The following is a 22,258-nucleotide window of genomic DNA, read 5'->3' as shown; positions in this document are numbered from 1 at the left end:
CCAGACACCCCCTGCATTCATCTTTCCCTTCCCCAGTTCATTCGTGTTAACATCCTCATCTCCTCTCTAACAAAAATCCCAGTTCTATTCACTCTTTCCTAATCGACTCCCAGTTTTGCAGGTTTTACTTACTGATTTGTATTTATGTTATGGTGGCCTTGATAAATTCTATCTCGGTCAGCGGGTCCACAAGGCAAGTACTCCCTTTTCATCACATATATAAAATTTCTCACTTTTACAGTTTTTGACATTGCTATCTTGCTAGTGCAGCCACTGATAAGATTTAAATGGCTGCATACACATTATTCTTTCACTATATGTAACTCGTTATCTCTCATGTTAGAAGAGAAAATGAATTCTTTAGATTGTATTACATTATGTACACATGCAGCCTAATTGGGTATAGAGTAGTTCCCAGAGCTCACAGAAATCAAATTTTTGCAAAAGATATATGAATGAAAAAGAGAAATAGTATGTTTTAAATTGGAACAATGTCAAAGAAACAAAGCCATATTCTTTAAAACTATATGGGAAATAATGTTTGTGAACTCAAGTCTCTTCCATTTGGATTTGAATAATTTATTTGAATGAACGAATGATACCTGTTTTAGATGATTTAGATATCATACCACAGTTATAATATCTATCCACGTATGCTGCATTGAAAACTGTACAGTTAGACCAGTACCCAAACAAGTCAGCTCTATAGACATTATTCTGTAGTCAGTTCACAATTAGCAAAATCAAACCCTCTGTCCAAGAGCATTTATCAAACACTTCTTGCACTCCAGCAGGCTCGGTGACGTGTCCATGTCCCTGGGGAGCCTGTCCCAGTGCCCGACCACCTCTGGGTGCAGAACCTCTCCCTAACCCCCAGCCTGACCCTCCCCTGTCCCAGCTCCACGCCGTCCCCTCGGGTCCTGTCGCTGTCCCCAGAGAGCAGAGCTCAGCGCCTGCCCCCCTGCTCCCCTCGTGAGGGAGCTGCAGGCCGCCATGAGGCCTCCCCTCGGCCTGCTCTGCTCTGGGCCGAGCAAACCAAGGCACCTCAGCTGCTCCTCACACGTCTTCCCCTCAGGCCCTTCACCATCTTGTAGCCCTCCTTTGGGCACTCTGTAGTAGTTTTAAGTTCTTCTGATATTGTGGCACCCAAAACTGCATGCAGTACTCGAGGTGAGGCTGTGCCAGCACAGAGCAGAGCAGGACAGTCCCTTCCCTCGACCGGCTGGCAGTGCTGTGCCTGATGCACCCCAGGACACGGTTGGCCCTTCTGGCTGCCAGGACACACTGCTGGGTCACGTTCAACTTGCTGCCGACCAGAACCCCCAGATCCCTCTCTGCGGGGCTGCTCTCCAGCCTGTCGTCCCCCAGCCTGTATGTAAAACCCAGGTTGCTCCAACCCACGTGCAGAATCCAGCACTTGCTCTTGTTAGTATCAAAACGCAAGGATCAGCAATACAGAAGTAATCAGTTAAACACATACCTCTCAGATCATCTAGGCGAAAATGTCCTCTTCTTTCTGTACTTTCCGCATTCTTCAAGAAATCATTTGTTTTAATATCAAGGCTGGGTAGCTGTTTTCTCTGGTTTATTGAGGAGGGTCCACCATAAAGGTTTGATGTCTGATCATAACCCGGTGAACCTTGACTGAAAACACCGGGCTTCCTCCCGTCACCCAATCTGTTAGGAGATTTGTCCCCTGCCCCTCCAACAGCGGAATCTTTGCCATAACGGGAGCCTAACTGTCCTAAATCCCTGTCCTCACCCCTACCATCCCTTTGATCTGATTCTTCGTCATGGGATGAGCCTTTGTGGCCTGGCCCTCTGAAATCACCAGCAGTTCCCTTTCCAGCTTCATCTCGTGCAGATTTGCCGGGACGTGAATCAAGCCCATATTTGCCACCCATTCCAACAGCTCCTGCCATACCTTCTGTACCCCAGGCTGAATGTAACTCCTTTCCATCACCTCCCAACCTGCCAACACCACCCCCTCCAGCCCTGCCTCCAGCTGAACCCCCATCCTTTCCATATGTAGACCCAGCACCTTGTATGGCAGAGCCACCAACACCCCTGCCCTCTGAAGATAAGCCAGCTCCTCCTGCTCCACCTCCATATCCTTGAACACTGCTCAGCCCAGCATCCCGACCGTGATGTGAACCCATTATTTCTTCACCTCCAAAAGGAAAATGAGCTACTCCTGCCGCAGCACCACTTGATAGACCATCTCTTCCATAGGAAGATCCAGCCCCCCTTGCACTAGTTATACTACCACCAGCCCCAGCTGGGAGACCATCCTTTCCATAGGGAGACCCTACACCACCAAAACCACCTGCACCAGCACCACCAACACCAGCCCCAGTTCCCATACCCACTGGAAGGCCACCTTTTCCATATGGAGACCCAACACCTCCCAAGCCAGCTACACCAGCACCGCCAACACCAGCCCCAGCCGGGAAACCATCCTTACCATAAGGAGAACCAACTCCCCCTGCACCAGCCAAACCTGAACCACCAACACCAGCTCCAGCTGGGAGACCATCCTTTCCATAGGGAGATCCAGCACCTCCAAAACCACCTACACCAGCATCACCAACACCAGCCCCAGCTCCAGCTGGGAGACCATCCTTTCCATAGGGAGACCCAACACCTCCCAGACCACCTACACCAGCCCCACCAACACCAGCTCCAGCTGGGAGACCATCCTTTCCATAGGGAGACCCAACACCTCCCAGACTACCTGCACCAGCACCACCAATACCAGCCCCAGCTCCAGCTGGGAGACCATCCTTTCCATAGGGAGACCCAACACCTCCCAGACCACCTGCACCAGCACCACCAATACCAGCCCCAGCTCCAGCTGGGAGACCATCCTTTCCATAGGGAGACCCAACACCTCCCAGACCACCTGCACCAGCACCACCAGCCCCAGGTCCCATTCCCACTGGAAGGCCATCCTTTCCATAGGGAGATCCAACACCTCCAAAACCACCTACACCAGCACCACCAACACCAGCCCCAGCTCCAGCTAGGAGACCATCCTTTCCATAGGGAGACCCAACACCTCCCAGACCACCTGCACCAGCACCACCAATACCAGCCCCAGCTCCAGCAGGGAGACCATCCTTTCCATAGGGAGACCCAACACCTCCAAAACCACCTACACCACCAACGCCAACGCCAGCGCCAGCTCCAGCTGGGAGACCATCCTTTCCATAGGGAGACCCAATACCTCCCAGACCACCTACACCAGCACCACCAATACCAGCCCCAGCAGGGAGACCATCCTTTCCATAGGGAGAACCAATACCTGCTGCACCACCTGCACCAGCACCACCCACTCTGGCTGGGAGACCATCCTTTCCATAAGGAGAACCAACACCTCCCAAACCTCCTACACCAGCCACACCAACACCAGCCCCAGCTGGAAGACCATCCTTTCCATAGGGAGACCCAACACCTCCCAGACCACCTACACCAGCCCCACCAACACCAGCCCCAGCTGGGAGACCATCCTTTCCATAGGGAGACCCAACACCTCCCAAACCACCTGCACCAGCACCACCAACACCAGCCCCAGCTGGGAGACCATCCTTTCCATAGGGAGACCCAACACCTCCAAAACCACCTACACCAGCACCACCAACACCAGCCCCAGCTCCAGCTGGGAGACCATCCTTTCCATAGGGAGAACCATTACCTTCTGCACCACCTGCACCAGCACCACCAGCGCCAGGTCCCATTCCCACTGGAAGGCCATCGTTTCCATAGGGAGATCCAACACCTCCCAGACCACCTACACCAGCCCCACCAATACCAGCCCCAGCTCCAGCTGGGAGACCATCCTTTCCATAGGGAGATCCAACACCTCCCAGACCACCTACACCAGCACCACCAATACCAGCCCCAGCTCCAGCTGGGAGACCATCCTTTCCATAGGGAGATCCAACACCTCCAAAACCACCTGCACCAGCACCACCAACACCAGCCCCAGCCGGAAGACCATCCTTTCCATAGGGAGAACCAACTCCCCCTGCACCACCTGCACCTGCACCACCCACTCCAGCTTGGAGACCATCCTTTCCATAGGGAGACCCAACACCTCCCAGACCACCTGCACCAGCACCACCAATACCAGCCCCAGCTCCAGCTGGGAGACCATCCTTTCCATAGGGAGATCCAACACCTCCCAGACCACCTGCACCAGCACCACCAGCCCCAGGTCCCATTCCCACTGGAAGGCCATCCTTTCCATAGGGAGATCCAACACCTCCAAAACCACCTACACCAGCACCACCAGCGACAGTCCCAGCTCCAGCTGGGAGACCATCCTTTCCATAGGGAGATCCAGCACCTCCAAAACCACCTGCACCAGCACCACCAACACCAGCCCCAGCTGGAAGACCATCCTTTCCATAGGGAGAACCAACTCCCCCTGCACCAGCTAAACCTGAACCATCAACACCAGCCCCAGCTGGGAGACCATCCTTTCCATAGGGAGATCCAGCACCACCAAGACCACCTACACCAGCCCCACCAATACCAGCCCCAGTTCCCATTCCCACTGGAAGGCCATCTTTTCCATAGGGAGAGCCAATTCCTCCTGCACCACCTATACCAACCCCAGCTGGGAGACCATCCTTTCCATAGGGAGACCCTACACCACCAAAGCCATCCACACTTGTACCACTGGCACCAGGTCCCATTCCCACTAGAAGGCCATCTTTTCCATAAGGAGAGCCAATTCCTCCCAAGCCAGCTGCACCAACACCAGCCCCAGCTGGGAGACCATCCTTTCCATAGGGAGATCCTACACCACCAAAGCCATCTACACCTGTACCACCAATACCAGCCCCCGTTCCCATTCCCATTGGAAGGCCATCTTTTCCATATGGAGAGCCAACACCTCCAAAATCACCTACACCAGCACCACCAACGCCAACGCCAGCGCCAGCTGCAGCTGGGAGACCATCCTTTCCATAGGGAGACCCAACACCTCCCAGACCACCTACACCAGCACCACCAACACCAGACCCAGCGGGGAGACCATCCTTTCCATAGGGAGACCCAACACCTCCCAGACCACCTACACCAGCACCAGCAACATCAGACCCAGCGGGGAGACCATCCTTTCCATAGGGAGACCCAACACCTCCCAGACCACCTACACCAGCCCCACCAACACCAGCTCCAGCTGGGAGACCATCCTTTCCATAGGGAGACCCAACACCTCCAAAACCACCTGCACCAGCACCACCAATACCAGCCCCAGCTCCAGCTGGGAGACTGTCCTTTTGATAGGGTGATCCCATTTGTCTTCCGGCTCCATCAGCTCTAACCCAATTTCCAGCTCCAGCCCCAGCTTCACCTGATTGTCCATGTTTACCGTAGAACCCTCCCATTTTACCTGCAGTAGCGTCATTAACATCTGCCCCAACTGGTAGACCATCTGGACCATAGAGTACCCCCATTTCTCCTGCAGAACTGCCACCTGCACCAGTTCTAGCCCCATCTCCAGCTGGGAGACCACCTGGGCCATACAGCAAGCCAGATCTTCCTGCCTGACCTACATGACCACCAGCATCAACTGTTAAGCCATCCTTGCCATACAGAGCCCCTGTTTCTCCTTCTCTTTTTATACCGACTCCATTCACACCAGCCACAGTAGGCAGACCATCCTTGCTATAGGGGGATCTCATTCCTCCTGCAGTCTCAGTACCTGCAGCATTCTTACCAGATCTAGTCCTACCTAGCATATCATCCTTACCATACAGGGAATGCTTGTCTCCCACTCTGGTTGAATCAGGATCAAGTCCACCTAACACAGAACTTCCATCAGTAGCACCTAATCTCTTGATACCACCAAAGCCAGCTCTAGAACTATTATCACCTACTTTATCATTTTTGTCATGCCAAGAATCCATACCTTCTGCATCAGCCATGTCAACATCAACTGCATCCAACATACCCTCATCTCTGCCATCCACAGAACACCATTCATCTGCTCCTCCTGCTCTATCATCAGTATTTGCTCTACCTGTCATAGAATCCTGGCTGTGTACAAGCCTTAAACCTTTCTTCCCTCCTAAAATTTTTAGTCCAATGTTACTGTCATCATCTGTCATTGATTCTCCATCTCCCTCTGCTCCAGAAAACTGCCCGGGCCCCATTGTTCCATCTCTGTACGTTTTGCGTAGCCCCTCTTTTCCCAGAAATATATATCCTTCATCAACATCAGTAGAGTAGCCTTGACTGCCTTCTTGGCCATTTCTGTACCAGTCATCTTTTTCCATGCCAGCATCCGTAAGATGATCTTTATCACTAAGATGTTCTCTGCGTTTAGGTTTCTTAGCCCCGTCTTTATCTGTCAATGTTTCTTTCCGCCAGTCAGATTTCTCTTTTTCACCTCCTTCATCCTGTCCCTTTCTTCCTTTGGGATCTGTATTGAAGATGCATTGTTTGATTGAAGGAAAAAAAATACAGCAAAAGAGAGAAAAAACAACAATCAACGTCATGTACTGCATCAACAAAGAAAATTCATTAGCAAGTTATCATTTCTTTCTAAGACACAGACACATAACACATTTAAATGAACTTAAATTCAATTAAAAACCTTTTTTTTCATTGCTATACTAAGACATAACTTTACATTTCTTAGTTAAGACAACAATTATTTTTAGCTGAAACATGCTTGTTAACAAACAACAAAAAAATTAAGAAGAAAAAAAAAGAAGAAATGGGAGATCAGGGCAAACCCAGTATGATAGATCCAATTTAGAGGGACTTAAGTGGTATCTGGGACTCTTTGGTTCCTTTTGCCTTCTACCTCTAGCCCTGAAGGAGTTGCAGAATATCCCCCACCCAGACTGGTCATCAGTTCCCACCCTTCAATTAGAATCTCATGGCTATTGTGGCAGCTTGCACATTTGGCATCCTGGCACTTGAGAGATCTCCAAACTGAAGACTAAAGATTCCGGTTCTGTGAACAGCTTTGTATTAAACCCATAATTCAGACTTTTCTGAGACAAAAAGTGGGTCATGGACTGTGTTTATTTTCACCCTAGATATAATTCCTGTAGAGCATTGACAGCTCAATGAAGTCAACAGGCAGTTGCTTTTTATGTCATACTCAGCAACCTGCCCTGTTTCTGAAGGGTTACCAAAAAAGGTCTTTATGAAGTACATCAGCTTTTGCTGCAGCAGGAACTCAAAAGAAACCGAAACAACTACACTTGAGAATCAAAAAATAAAAGCCAGCTAACTATTAATCTGAATCATAGTGAAGACTGAATCATAGAATATCCAAGTTGGAAGGGACCCACAAGGATCATCAAGCCCCACTTCTGGATCCCCAGAGGACCACATTGAGAAGAACAGAATAGAACAGAATAGAACAGAATAGAACAGAATAGAACAGAATAGAACAGAATAGAACAGAATAGAACAGAAAATCACGTCTTCTTAAACTCTGTCAGGCTTGGTGCTGTGACCACGTTCCTAGGGAGCCTGTTCCAGTGCCTGACCACCCTCAGGTGACAAACCTTTTCCTCATACCCAGCCTGAATCTGCTTTCACTGGAAGGTATATTTCCCATCTTCTTCTGAGCTTCTTCTAACCTGTTTAACCCCTACTTTGGAAAGAAAATACCATCTAGCAAGATGCCCTCTAAATTTCCTTGATTGTATGTATGTTGCATCCTCATTAGAAACACATGCTAGGGTATGGAGTATTTTTAGGTAACTGATGGAGAACATACTACTTCATAGTAACTGGAGAGGAAATAAACCAATAGAGTTTGTCATAACTAAAAAATAAATAAACTGTCTCATCTGAAGAGAAAAGAAGGTCTAAACAGACCTTCATTTCTACAGATACAATTTAGGAACTAGAGGCTCCACAATTTGTTTCTCAGTGAGCAATAAGACAGTGAGAGGATTATTATTTTGTTTACATGCTTCAGGCCAACACTGTGTGAAAAATATAGTGTCACTTACACTCTACAAGAAGATAGGCATTTGAGGAACAGAGTCCAGTGTCGAGTGTGTACATGCCATTGTCAGAGGCCACAACATCCTTGATAACAAGCTGATGGGTCATACCGTCAGGGGTCATGGAGATCTGGTGCTTCTCACTTGCCTCAAGGGGGTGGGTTTTATGTAGCCACACAGCATCATAGCAAGGACTGCGTAGGGTACACTCAAAGACAGCATTTCCCTTCTCGGGACAATGCACATCACTGAGTGGCTGCTGAAATCTCACAGGAATGGCTGGAATGGAAAAAAAAAAAGAAAAAACACAAATCAAAGGCTACAGAAAAGAAATAGTTATTTCTGTCGTCTCAGAAGAAAACTTGCTGCAGCTGAAGGAAGAAAGACAGGAACTTGCCATGCCTGTGAACACTACTTTAGGCAGACAAAAAAAAAAAAAAGACTGAGACATGCTCCTGTGCCTACTTCTACAGTATAGAGAGGTAGATTTTTGTCTTTATTATCTTAGTATAAGCATTTATACTATCCATCACTGTGATGTGCTGGTAATTTGTAGTCATTAATGTATTTCAGCATCCTGATACTAGTATTGAGGTTGACCGTTGTTATGTTAAGCTTACAAAAATAAACTACAGCATAGGGTAAGTTAAGGAATTTGTCAACTACCATCCAGAAGTCCAAAGGGTACTTGAACCTAGTCCTTTGGACAACAAATGCAACATCCATACCACATAATCACCTTCCAGATGTTTTTCACCTGTGTCATAAGGAGCAAACCATTATTAAGCAACACAAAAAAGTCTTCTGTTGTCATCAGCTTTGACTGCTGAGCTTTGCATATGCTCCTACATGAAACTTTCCAGCAAAAATAATTTCTTGATACAGCTGCAGATCAGATACATCTAACTGAAATCCTTACATTCAGCATCCAGTTCAGTTGAGAAAACAGGTACATCTTCCACTCTGACTTGATATAAGCCTGCATCTTCTGGCTGCACATCGTTGACAATGAAATTATACCTTTTTCCAATCCGCCTCAGGTAGTGCTTTCTGTATTCATCCCCTGTTCCATATCTGAGCCTCTCACCATCCTAGGAAGAGAAACAACATACTCTTAAAGACAACACACAACTAGCACAAGGCATTTCAAATAAATCAGGCCAAATTTTTGCTATTGATATCAATGAGTGGCAAGAGAGAAGTCTACACTCTATTGCTATTTAAAGTAAACAGCACACAAGCAATACCATGTGCAGTAAGTCCTGCACAGAATACAGCATCTGACTCTCAAACTAGGCAAAGTGGTAATAAGCACAAGTAAGTTGTTGAAGCTTAACTAACACAGTCACTGTAACTTCAAAGATTTCAGCAACTTCAAAGATAGATAAGCAGGCAAGTTCACAACTCTCCAGTCTGTGATACATTTAGGTTACCTTCTCCATGTTGTGGTTGTATAGGTCTCATGTTATGCATTCAATTCACAAGTTCTTAGTTAGCCTGACCTCTTTAATGAATTCAATTTTTACGTACATTAAAGCTACTAACTGCAGTTTTACTGAAATGTATCTTCCAGTGGAACATCCACAACCCTGATCACATGAGGATCACAGCAACACAACTACATAAATGGATGGGATGTTTTACTTCCTTGATATCTTTTACCAAAGAAGTGAATTAGAATGGAATATAACACTCAAATGAATTAAATCAGTCTGTCTTTCTGGTATGAGACTGCAGAATTTCTGCAGCCTGAAAGACATTGCTAGAATTTACTCTTATCTGAAGAGCTCACTTATTTGAAGCAAAAAGGATGTCCGTAACTGACAGAAATGTTTCCACTGTACTTGGATCTATAAATCCCAAGTGATATTCACCACCAAAGATCACCTGGACCCCCACACCAATGCTTTTCCCTAATCAGTCAATGATTCTGTGATAGACAGACTACTTTAAGATTCTTATTTGCTCTCAGATGCTGCCCAGTGGATCAAGCATTTAATGCAGACAACTACAGTGATTTACGACCTGGGCGACTCATCTTAAGCCTTACCTTAAGCAGATAAATTTTGCTGTTACTATTTTTCAGGTCCATCTCTAGGACAAATGTAGCAGTTCCATCCTTGTTGACCTTGATATGTTGCATATTTCTGATACTGTGAATTAACTGCAAAGAAAGATACAAGAACTTGGTAAATGATATGGCTGCCAAGACAGAAGTTCTTAAGTTGTTGAACAAATGTGAAATCTACCTTCTATCTGCAGAGAAAAGAGCTACTTCTAACTTTGTGTATAGAAGAAGCACCTGTAAATGTCCAGAGGTTCTTCTGGTGGGCAAATTGTGTTGTACATGCTGTGCCCTGGTCATTCATACGCTAAACAATCTCTACCCGTCCAGGTTTCTACATACTCTGTATGCGACGGGCACTTTTGACTCTGAGGCATATAACTCTCCAATTCAGTGTTGGAATTCTTATCACAGACAACTGAATACAGAATTTAGCTATGTGGTTCAATAAAAGGATTATCCTAAGTTCACTATCCCCTAAAATCTATGAAGTCAACTCCAAAAAAGTAGGTAGTTTTTTCATCTGCATCAATATAGAAGTAGGACTTTAAAACATTGTCACAAATCGTTGCCTGTCATACAATAACATTTTCATCTGCAATGCAATTTAGGAAGGTTTAGCCCATTTTCAGAAGCTACTGAGGAACTGTAGGACTTGGCACCTTGTTAAAAATCAGTGCATTCATTGTTTTCAGTTTATCCTACCTCTCCTTGTTCACTCTCTGCATCCCTTCTCATCTCCTGAAGCTTTCTCAGCATGCCACGGAAGTCAGAAATTCCATACTTAATACAGATTTTCTCATAATCTCTTCTATCTGCGTGTAGTAACAGTTGAAAGATTGCTTCTTTATCCAATGTTTTTTGTTTTGGTACTGGGGCCCTTGGAAACAGGGGGAAAAAAATCAAGAATTTTTGAAAGACAGTAAGATGTCTTTTTTCTATACTTAATCCTCTTTCAGTTTACTCTCCATCATTTCTGTAGTTCACTTGCTCCTGTACATATAGACAAGAAAGGATAAGACTCTTCTGGCACAGGCTTTCTGTATCTAGACTACCAAATGAAACGGTGTCAGGGAATAGTCTTGCCCTGGGACATATAGAGCACTGTAAATTTAGCAGTCTGGACAATTACTTATCAGAGCCGCTGGCACAGTTTGGCCCAGGCCAACCTGTACTTTCCCAAATTATTTCTCGGCACAGTTCAGGAGTTTACATAGGCCAGAGATCATTCCCATTAGGCAGTGTTTGAGGTTTCCTGCTTGGGAAGTAAAGGGAGCTCAGCAATGGGCACATGGCAGACTGCAGATGGCATGGGAACCAGGGCTCAGTCCCTGATTGCCCAGAGAGACCATTACATGAAGATTTGCCACTCAGCCATGAAGTTACTTGTGAGCTTAAAATGGGGAAGTGGAGAAACAGACCTTTTAAAGTCAAAATCTTCTAGTGCAAAGGAACATACACTTCAAGGCAAGGTTGGTACCTCGTGTTCATCTCAGTCTCACAGATAGTAGCAAACTGTTCTGATATGTCTGTCCATATGCTGTCTCACAGCAACTTTGGAAACAACATATTGGCATGAAGGTCTATGAAGTTACCATATCAAGAAACCTCTGGGAAGTGTAAAAATGGCCTTCATTATACGGAGGCTTACCGCTTCCTCAGCAGCTTCCTGAGGTCCTGAAGCTTCTTCTTCAATTCTGTTACGAGGGGGCGGGATGACGACACACAACAGAGAGGGAGGGATTAAAACAACAACAAAAAATCAGACGCCCAACACTCTAAGATATGGTCCCCAAAAGAAGATAATGCTAAACAGCCCCCAACAGGAGACCATTCCACTATTCTGTGTTTACCTCTGGTGATGTTTTTATACTTTACTAAAAAACTGCTGGAAAGCTTACAGGTTCATCTGCCAAACTCATGTTCTTTTAGTATCATTAAAGGTCACTGCTTTCTACGGAGCTTTCCTCTCTTTCTAGAGAGGACACTCTAGAGACCCACAATTTTCCAGCCACATTAACGTGTTTGATGAATTTGACAGCCAAAAATCCTTTTCTAGCACACACCTAGAATCATTATTTGTAATAGCTCAAAGTCATGTTTAAAAATGTCACTTTACCCAAAAGTAAACAGCAAGCAGAAAGTGCAGACAGAACACTAGAGATACATTAACCTTCTCTTACTTTATTTTATTTTATTTATTTAACAAGTTTGGGTAAGTTTCAAGGCCATAAAAGACAGAGAACCTCCTAAAGAATTATGCTACTGTTTATTTCCTCAGAATGGAGACTAAATGACTTAATATTTCCTTTGTTTCTGCTGTAAGGTCTATACAAGATTAAACAATTCTTTCCCCTGATAAAGCTAGGGAGGCAGGTAGGTCCTGGTAATGTTTTCCTATTCCTTCCTCAAAGGCCTTTAGCACTTTCTCTGATAGCATGCTAATAATGTAACTGTTTCATTTCATGTTTGCTCCTCCCCACCTCCTGTTTTTCTTTCACAGAGCAATGAAGAAGAATAAGCAAAAAATGTACTAGATAGATAAGTATTTGGAATGCAAAAAAAAAAGTATACATATATATATATATAACTCACCATCAGCAGACTGAGCAGGAACATATTGTGCTTTCCTCTTAAAGCCAACTGAGAGTTTAGAAGAGAAAACAAATGAAAAGCAATTCATAAGATGAACAAGATAACATAGACTAACATCAGTAAGCCTATGAACCATAAAATCTATGCATCTGTCATCAGTGCAAGAGGAAATTCTAGTCTGGATTTCGTTGTTAGCTTGACACTGATTCCTAGTCATCCCCACCTATAGTGCAACATTTCTATTGCAATTGCTTCTGTGCTTATTGGATACTCTGTGCAGTGGACGAGATTGTTTCTGCCCTTACAGTTGAAGCTTACAGTTTAAGTAATGGTACAAAAAGAAGATTGACCAACTTGTCCAACATGATAAAAAAAAAAGGATCAAGCCAATTTAACACTAAATCCAGAGCTTCTTGGCATGGTCTGGTGCATCGATAACAATATCCATCTTCTTCTGTGTTGCCTTAAAGCTCGTATTGTCATGGAGTCACCTAAGCGGGGGAAGTTGCAGAAGACCTCCAGTCCTCAATGAGGTAGAAAATAGCCCTTCACACCAAGGATACTTAGACAATGCTCTGGGCACCCACCCCCGAGGGACATTGAAGCCGATTACATGGGACCACAGGATATTTGGACTACAGAACTAGTCAGTCTTACCCTGTATGATCCTGAGGCCAGCAGAGCATGTAGCTTCCCCATATTCATTTACAGCAAAGCAACGGTACACATCAGTGTCGTCTACAGTGAGTTTATTTATCTTAAAAAGAAGAACATAGGAAGAGCTTGCAGCCATGTACTGTGGTTCACTTATTCAACTTCTAATAAGACAGCTACTTGGTGAAATTTCAGATCTTTCTTCTGTTCTCAGAATGACTCCAAAAATGGCTCATTTGACTTTTGTGCCATTTCAGACCTGATGATATCTATATTTTCTTTTATTTGTGAAATATTTAGACCATTTTGCTCTTTTGGCACATTTTAAGAGAATAAATTCTCACAATGTCATCATCTCTAGTATTTGTGATCTGCATCTATTTTGACATTCAGCTTCTCTTCCTGTTTCATCTTGATCATCATTATATAGGTGGAGTGATGCAATTCAGTACTGAGCTGTGTTTTAGGCTTTTCTAGTAGTTGACTACCTAACCACTTTTGCTAGATGCTGATGTTTCCACCCTGATAGCCCACTGCAGGCTTCCCCTTTTCATTGTGCTCCCTGCTTTGTGTGTCCTGTCCACAGTATTTGATCTTTACCTTCAGAACGTATTCATTTATAACTTTATTGAAGAATATTTCATATTTGCCAGGATCGTCCATTTCTCCTTTTGCACGCCTCCATTTCACCTCAGGGGTTGGAACACCTTTGACCACTGCTCTGAAAATGGCATTTTTACCTTTTGAAAGAGGCAAGAAATTAGTTATTGAAGACAAGCTTGAGCATAAAGATTCTCATGTCAGGCTCCTTGTGTTATCAATAAAGTGATCCTCAGAGTGAGCCACCTCTGCTGTTTTGGACAGAAACATTCTTTAAAAATAATTCTTTTGGTTCTCTCTGTGAAGAATGCCTAAATTACCAATTTAATTTGGAGGAATTTGAGCATTTAATGCAAGATACCTGCAATAATCTAATAACCTTGTCTAACTCACCAGCTTTCAAAGAGATTTAAAAACTAACTTTAAAATTCACCAGGGACAAATATGGACTCTCCCTGCATTTTTATTGCACATCCATGTGGATAGAGAAAGCTTTTTTTTCCTCTTTTTTTTTTCCTCTTTTTTTTTTTTGCTATCTTGGTCTGATTTTCAACTCTCTTAATAGTAAGAAGTAGTAGGGAATACATGCTTACATGCTTGAGGAGAATGGCTATCATATAGGTAGTGTGTACAAGTTGGTATGGACCAAAATTGTGCCAGTAGCACATCTAAGCTGAACTTGCTATAGCTCTGTTGATTACAGAAATGATTAGAGGGTGTTAGCAGTCTCGGCTGGCAGGCTAACACCCCATTTAAAGACCTTTTACGATTGAATATAGACAAACCCTGTCATTATTGACATAGGGAAAAGTGCCACAGCCTAGACTTGAACTAAGGGACTAATTCCCTTGCACTCCAAACACACAGGCTCTGCTATCTGAAGAGACAAGGAAGGGAGAAGAGAATGGGGTTCACCTGTGAGGTCTCTCCATCTCTCCTCTAATAACCTGAGTATACTGCAGCTGACCACTGAAATCTCCAACAGCTTCAAAGTCTTAGGAGACATAAAACAACTAATCAGAGAAGTGACTCATGTGTAGGTAAGTGGGGGTGTCACACTGGAACAGAAAAGGAGATGAGTGGATGTTGCTCGGGGAGGAAATGATTATTATCTTTCCTTTGTAATAGTTTTGGTCTTCAGATGACCAACAATGTTAAAATGTCACCCCAGAAAGTCTTGCAATATTTCCCACACCCTTCTGCAGTCACCAGCAAAAAAAAAAAATATGATGCATCAAGCTCTGTTGGCCATGCAGCCAACAGATTCTTACGAAAAGAATCTTTCTTCACAGTTTTTCCAAGATTGCAGTACCAGAACTATTATTAAAGTCTGAATCCAATTGATTATACTTTTGTCAAATTGTAACAGCTTGGAGTACCAGCTAATCCATTCACTGAATGAAATGATGCAACAATAAAATAAAAAAAAAATAAAATAAAATAAAAAGAAACTCAGAGTGCATCTGCATAGACACTGAATTCTCTTTATGCAATGGATGACCTTAACGCCCTAATATTTTGTATATGGACCATGCAGAACCTACATTGAATGAAATAACATAGAAAGTATGACCGACCACTGATTCGGTTCATGCCTGAAACTCGCAGGCGAAAGGCAGGTGGTGGAGGTGCGATGCACCACTAGAGGCCACTGTGCTCCTTCTTAAAATTTCAATGGCCCGTGGATATCGACACATGGGTGTGACAACACTGAAATCCAGGGTGCTAGAAATTGTTCAGGCTCGTGAGGAAGGAGGTGCTACACGAACTACGCAGGCTATCCACTCCAAAAAGATACTCGCTGTAAGGGTAGAAAGATTACCGGAAAGCTTCCCATTGATTTTGCGCCTTGGCTCATTATTTGCCTCCTCTATGGACAATTTGCATTGCTTCTTGATGGAGAACTACAGCCTAAATAGCACACCAGCGGTTCCTCTTACTTTAAAAGGCAGCTAATCTTGTGCTGAACATTCATGAATCCAGTTAGTTAAACAGGAAAATAAAAACCATAGAATCATTAAGGCTGAAAAAGACCTCTAAGATCATCTAGTCCAACCATCCACCACCTACCACCAATATTGCCCACTAAACCACATCCCTAAGTACCACATCTACCCTCTCCTTAAAGACCTCCAGGGACAGTGACTCCACCACTTCCCTGGGCAACCCGTTCCAATGAACATTTTTCAAGGTGTTTAACCTTTTGCTACAAAATGCTTATCTTGAGATCTTCCTGCAATAATTCACAGGATTTGTTGTATACATTAGGAGCCATATTTTGATTGCACATACAATAGTTAAAACTCAGGAGAGCTCCAGCAGTACTAATGGAACTTTCCTAAGTAGTACATAGACTTTGGCCACACAATACTTTTTGTGGTCTAGTCAAATCTCTTTAGAAACTAGCTTGATTTAATCTGGAAAATTGACATAGGGGAGACACGGAATCAAGCCTGTGGGTCTGTGACTAACTTTTTTTTTTTTAAGAATCTCACCTTCCTGCAATGTTAGAGTGACAGGTTTCCGCTCAAAGTCAGGTGTACTGCATCCTTCTGGAATCTTATCCACAAATTGGGCAATATTTACTCCTGGGACAGAAGATTTCTTGTAGGATTTCACTAGAAAGGCAAGGAAAAATACATTCAATTAAGATAATGCGTTTGTGTTTTAGAAATGGTCACGCAATCTGCATCACCTCCCTGTAGAACAGGGAGGGTTTCTGCTCTGCTCCACTTGGACAAGAAAGGAACCATCCGTTCTTGTACTTCAGGCTGGGAATGTATCCACAGGCTGGAGCATTAAGGTCTGTGATTTTGTGTTGACTTATTGCACAGCTATGGCTGAAATGGGAAAATCTGCAATCAAGATAGCAGTCCAGGGCCACAATAGCTTACACGCCTAGCAGTGTTTTGGACAGAGAATGCTTTTACGTCAGTCATTATTCCAAATAAAAATTCAAAGTCTGCCATGAGGAAAACCCTACTGCAAAGGTCAGCGGAACCTGATGGGCCAGTTTCTGGTGTCTCTCCTGGTGGTGGTGAGAGACAGACAACTAGTTGCCAAACAACACCAAAAGCAAGTTGGGCTTATTCTCAGGGTTAGTCCAGATAGGTTCCACAGCTGTGGCTGTTCTCTCACCTGCCCGATGGCTTGTCATGATGCTGTGCTCAGCTGCTTGTGGTCAGCACAAATAGGCTACAGGCTCTCCTGTGAAGAAGACAAAACATTATTTACAGTTCACAAAGGAGATGAAAGACCTTAACGCTGCTCACCTTTATGATGCAGTTTGCCCTTCCTCGCTTGCTACATCCCAGCATCCCAGTTGAGAAATGCCTGACAGCCAACATAGCTCTGCCACCCCTTTCCAAATCACATCATGACAGTTTTGAACCATAAGCATGATGCAAACCAGGTAGGAAAATGGCTAGTGGGGCTAAGCTGAAAACAAACGCATCTAACAGCATCCCTCTGACACATCATCCATTTACATGTCATCTGGCTTTCCTCCAAAGACCTCCTCTCATGTTTCAAGCAAATATTACACCACATGGCACTCACGCGGTGAGTTCTGATGGATGGCAAGAGCAGTTGCTGAGAAGAAAGCCACAGAGATGGATGTCTAAACTGGGGCACGAAGGAGAAGCACGTCCTGATCTAAGTAAGCTCGTCTAAATTAGCAACAGACCTGAGAGCACACTATAAACTAGTACTTACTCTAGAAGGAAATGGTGAAGTGTGAACTTGGCATTAACTAGTTATTGTTATAGATCACTCATGTGACCCTCTGTCAAAGGCGTCTCTTTCCCTGTATTTATAAAGTAGACAGCAAATAATGTAACACATCACTATCTTGCAAGCAAATTGTGAAGGCAGATTTCTTGTCATATGAGAGATGATCAGAAACTATAGAGTTACTGCAGCTCTGAAAGAGCAATTAGATTAGATTCCCATGTGGGATTAATGCTATGTCTCTGCTTACCCGTCTGCACTCCTTTGCTCAACACAGTCAGGCTGTGTTGTGACTGCAACCCTTACCAGTTTTAAAAGGAAGAGGGACTTTGACAGCACACCTTTGATCTTCTTTCTGTTTCCTGTATCAACTGACGTTCATGCAACCATGTATTGCCACACTACACCTGATGAAAACGCTGGGTAGGACCCCGGCATTTCCCTATTATACATCTGGCTCAGAGCTGTGTTATCTGTGTGAAACCTGGTTTCAGCTGAGGGTAAAAAACAACTAAGCTACCAAAAAAATCATTTGTGCTCTATGTCCCACAGACAGGCCAAAGACAGTGTAACTCGGTGTTTTTGAGTCAAATTCTGAACCAAGAGGATAAATTTCATTTTTCAATTCATTGGTAGTTGCAAATAAGAACATAGACATCTCTCCACAACAAAGCACTGACTCTACTGTTTTTAACATATATCTCATTTTAGGGCTCTACACACTATACAAATCTCAAACAACTACAGGATCACTACTGATTACTTGGAAAATCATTCTGTTAGCCTCACTAAATTTAGTGGAAATGCCCGTAAAATGATAGAAACAGGAAACGATATGTGGGACTGTGTGAAGGATGGTCAAGTCCCCTCTAACACCACCCCAGTCTGGTGTGGGTGTTACTATCCACTAGTTTTACATATCCACACACACTAGCTGGAACACTGATATTTTGGCATTATCTTATACCTTCTACTGTAAAAATCTATTTGTGGTGTTTTAAAAATTGCAAATGAAGGGAATGAACAGCTCGTGGGAAGGAAAAATGCAAAACTGAAATGATCAAAAGACGATTCCAGGTTGCACCAGGCAAGGCACTGCACAGCAAGTGGCAGAGCTCTTCAGAGACTCTTAATCACTATCTCCTGATGGTATTCATTTGTCCTCCAAGGTACTGAACTGTATTAATAGCAAACACTATAATCCCCTACTGCCTTTCACAGTCTTGCATCTTCCTAAACATGTCACCACTCCAGGAGCTGAAATGTCTAACTCTACACAAACGTGACTACTTGTCATTAGCTTGCAACAGTATTCCCCTAAGCTCTCTTTACGCTAGGCTTACATTCGCCCTTCGCTTCTCAAGATTTCTTCCCTCCTACATTAGGCAATTCTGACAAGCATCTATACTGAAACACGAACGTGCTCCTCAGGTCCAAAGCCGTTAAGAAATTCATTTTTTTCTTATGTCATCAAGTGTCAAGTCAATCAGGGGTTTTCAGGTGCGACTGTGGACATATGCTAACGTAATTCCAAACTACAAAGAGATGGCTACTCTCAAACCTAGCTGAAAAAATAAAAATACTGACTATATTCATACATATAGTAATAGACATCATACATGCATCCTCTCAATATGCACTGTGTGTAAACTGCTGAGTTAACATGGCCTTAAATATTTCAGAAATTGACATGGATTAAAGATAAGCTGCTGTGAGTCCTTAAACTCCTGTGAATTCTTGCCTTCTGGAGAGTGAGACAGAAGCATCCTAATGCCACACATTGACTGCAAAGTTAAAATAACATTGCCAGGATATGCAAGAGAACATTCCTTCAGCGGAATTAATCCAACCACATCATATTTTCTAGTGTCTTCCATGTTAAATGTGGTTTTGGAAATACCGTATCAGCTGGCACAAAAACTTTCAGAATATGTCCTGCTTACTTTTAAAATTTCTACTCCCTTATTACATTAATAACCTTGTTTTACTTTGACTTCAGTTTAATCCTAGAAAAAAATAAATCACAGTTGTTTTTTTTTTGTTGTTGTTGTTTGTTTTTTAAAGAAATGAAAGACAGCAAAAACCTTCCAAAAATTGTCATGGTAGAATTTATATCTCCACCCACAGTTGCCTGAACCAAAGTCCTGTGCACTAAGATGATCGCTGATGTTGCCATTTAGTCAAAAGAGGCAGACAAATGCTTCCAAAGGGCAGCAAACCCCTCCTCTATCAAACGCTCTTCACCAACAGTCCTAGCATAACAGGGCTAATGCTGGAATTAGCTCAACACTCTCAGTCCTCTGAAAAACAGAGGACTTCATCCGCTAGCCTCATTCAGATAACCAAGATAGGACTTGGCTATTTCTTATCCCATGTAGAAATCTATCTGGTTTTCAGGGGCAGAGATGTCCCCTTTAGAGACAGTGGCAAAGCTTCCACTGCTGTGAATGCAGAACAGAAGCAAACACTTGACTACTGACAACATTTTTAGACTGGCAAAATAAACCAGACAGCCTGAAGGGATGGGAGGTCTGCCTTTCATCCTGTGTATCCATCAATCTATCCAGACGAGACAGTGCAAGAGCCCATTCCCTTTTGTACTATGACGGCACTAGTGATAGGCCATAAATCAGCTAAGTGAATAAGGAAAACATTTGGAAGTCACAGGATTTGGTGGTACAAGTGGTGTCACAAGTAGTTATTTATGGGGTTCAGCCAGTAGAACACAGACGAGTTATGATATAACTGCTGGCAAAGCCTGGTGAGCAAAATTAGGCAAACCTGTAGAGAAGTGACAGGCAGCAAGCAAGCGATTCATATGCAGGTGATGGATCCAGGGGCTTGGGATTTACTATTGGCGCAAGCACAGCACAGGTGGGGTACAAAGCCATTAGTACAGACCACAGTAGAAGACTTAAATCATTATAATAAATTAATCAGCAACAGATGCAGCATTCTATTTCTCTTTGTAATTCATAAAAATCAGGACAGTTCCAACACAGTGAATGTTCAAATTGTGTGTTCAATCCCAAATCCAAACTGTGTTTTACACTAGCAGATCCAGAAGAATCTCCCACCTAAAATTTCTCTTTTAGCTTTGGGTAGGCTTTGTTTGATTGTTTGTTAACATTAAACGATATTTTGAGTTTGAGTCTTCCCATCTCAGATGATTTTTTAATGGAAAGTCTCATACTTCTGTTAGAGCCGCAAAACTGAAGGCCAGCAACTGTAAGAAGTGCAACTTCATGAAAACTTTTGAGTAGGTCACAGAGGGGGAATGCCACAAGTACTCCTGTGATGAATGGAGGCCTTGTATAGAGCGAGGAGGAATGCCCAAGGATCAGATTTTATGTGACTTATTCCTTCGGAAAATCTATATTTGGCTTGATCTTCTCTTCTGCCTCAGGGATTATGCATGTAAGCGATTGCTCATGCTGTCTACAATTTATGTATGCACACACCAGATACCATAATTTCTTTCATAACAGACACACATTTTCATACAGTTGATGAATTTACAGCAAGTATTGCAGAGCAAATACAAGTTTTACTAAATGTTCAGAAGAAAAAACAACTTATCCATACTTGCTGTCACAAGAAGCAATGCCTCCAAGATAACAAATGGTAGAAAAGAGAGCATACCTGTGCTACATGTCACACGTTAGCTCCATGGGAAACTTGCGGCAGGTCTCCTAGAACCTGCCTTCTAACCAGGGAAATCAGTGCTTGCTGTGGGACACCACCATTCCCAGAAAACTTATGAGCAATTCGCAGACCACAGCAACACACCATGACAGTGAAGGTTGCACCTCATCCCCCCAGCTCTGTATCACCCCCACACAAATCTCAGTGACAGCATGACCAAACGCACTACCTTACAGGTTGAGCTTCTGAGCTGACAGTGCTTTAATTCAACACTGCGCCTCCTAGGACCACGGTGGCTTTGTCCGTTGACTCAGATGACAGAGCTCTTCAAAGCTGTTCAGGAGGTCTCTTGGTCACAGATATCCGCAATCTGTATGGAAGAAGCCACATCCCTTATTAGTCTGCCCTAAATATCACTAAGTGGTAGAAGAAACAATACATTCTTGTCCCCCTCGCACCTCTCCCCTCTCCTGGAAGGCAAGCCTGTGTTCAGTAGCTGCCTGGCCGGGATGTCTACACTGCACTGCGAGCAGTTGTGTTGGTTATACACCCACTTCACTCCCACTGCAGCATGGGAACCCAGCAAGCCTCAAGCAAGGCAGTTGGCCAACTTGGTCATATGCGACCATCAGTCACGGCAATGGTGCATTTCCAAGTGCCAGCTGGGTCAAGACTTTGTGCCACAAGGGACAAACATTTGTGAGGATCAATGGTTTGTTCAAGGAAAGGACAAGCTGTACGTCCAAGTTTTGTAGGACACACCAGTAGATGGGTTCTCAGAGGTCACAAGTCCGTAGGAGAGCTCAAAATTCCTTAGCAGAGAAGTAAGAACAGTGGATTCTGGCATTTGTACATTGGGAAACCAAGCCTGGGCTTGGTCTTCATAGTAGAATACAGACTGGGAGACTCTTGAGACGTCTGAAGGAAATAGTTCCTCCCAGAACAGCTTCACTGCCATAGCCCAAAGAGACACCTCTCGCTGCAGCCT

At 44.0% G+C, this 22,258-nt stretch overlaps 1 protein-coding gene across 6 annotated transcripts in view; it reads right to left on the bottom strand.

The window, feature by feature from the left end:
* Positions 1-22,258, bottom strand: part of IGFN1 (immunoglobulin like and fibronectin type III domain containing 1) — a 60,883-nt gene that overhangs the window by 13,036 nt on the left and 25,589 nt on the right. For 3 of the 6 annotated variants that reach the window (XM_080569638.1, XM_080569640.1, XM_080569639.1), the window contains 12 exons: positions 21,500-21,640; positions 17,035-17,103; positions 16,392-16,514; positions 13,897-14,036; positions 13,300-13,399; positions 12,643-12,690; positions 11,699-11,744; positions 10,753-10,927; positions 10,033-10,146; positions 8,902-9,073; positions 7,989-8,261; positions 1,481-6,433 (listed from right to left, as the gene is read on the bottom strand). In XM_080569638.1, the coding sequence (XP_080425764.1) occupies positions 1,481-6,433; positions 7,989-8,261; positions 8,902-9,073; positions 10,033-10,146; positions 10,753-10,927; positions 11,699-11,744; positions 12,643-12,690; positions 13,300-13,399; positions 13,897-14,036; positions 16,392-16,514; positions 17,035-17,053 (6,163 nt within the window). In that variant the 5' untranslated portion in view covers positions 17,054-17,103; positions 21,500-21,640. The remainder of the gene's footprint in view (positions 1-1,480; positions 6,434-7,988; positions 8,262-8,901; positions 9,074-10,032; positions 10,147-10,752; positions 10,928-11,698; positions 11,745-12,642; positions 12,691-13,299; positions 13,400-13,896; positions 14,037-16,391; positions 16,515-17,034; positions 17,104-21,499; positions 21,641-22,258) is intronic. The other 3 variants (XM_080569642.1, XM_080569641.1, XM_080569643.1) reach the window with 3 other exon arrangements.

Source organism: Anser brachyrhynchus, assembly GCF_964034855.1.
Source record: "Anser brachyrhynchus genome assembly, chromosome: 27".
Lineage (NCBI taxonomy): Eukaryota > Metazoa > Chordata > Aves > Anseriformes > Anatidae > Anser > Anser brachyrhynchus.
Note: the sequence above shows the minus strand (reverse complement) of the source record. Positions and strands in the feature narration are given on the sequence as shown.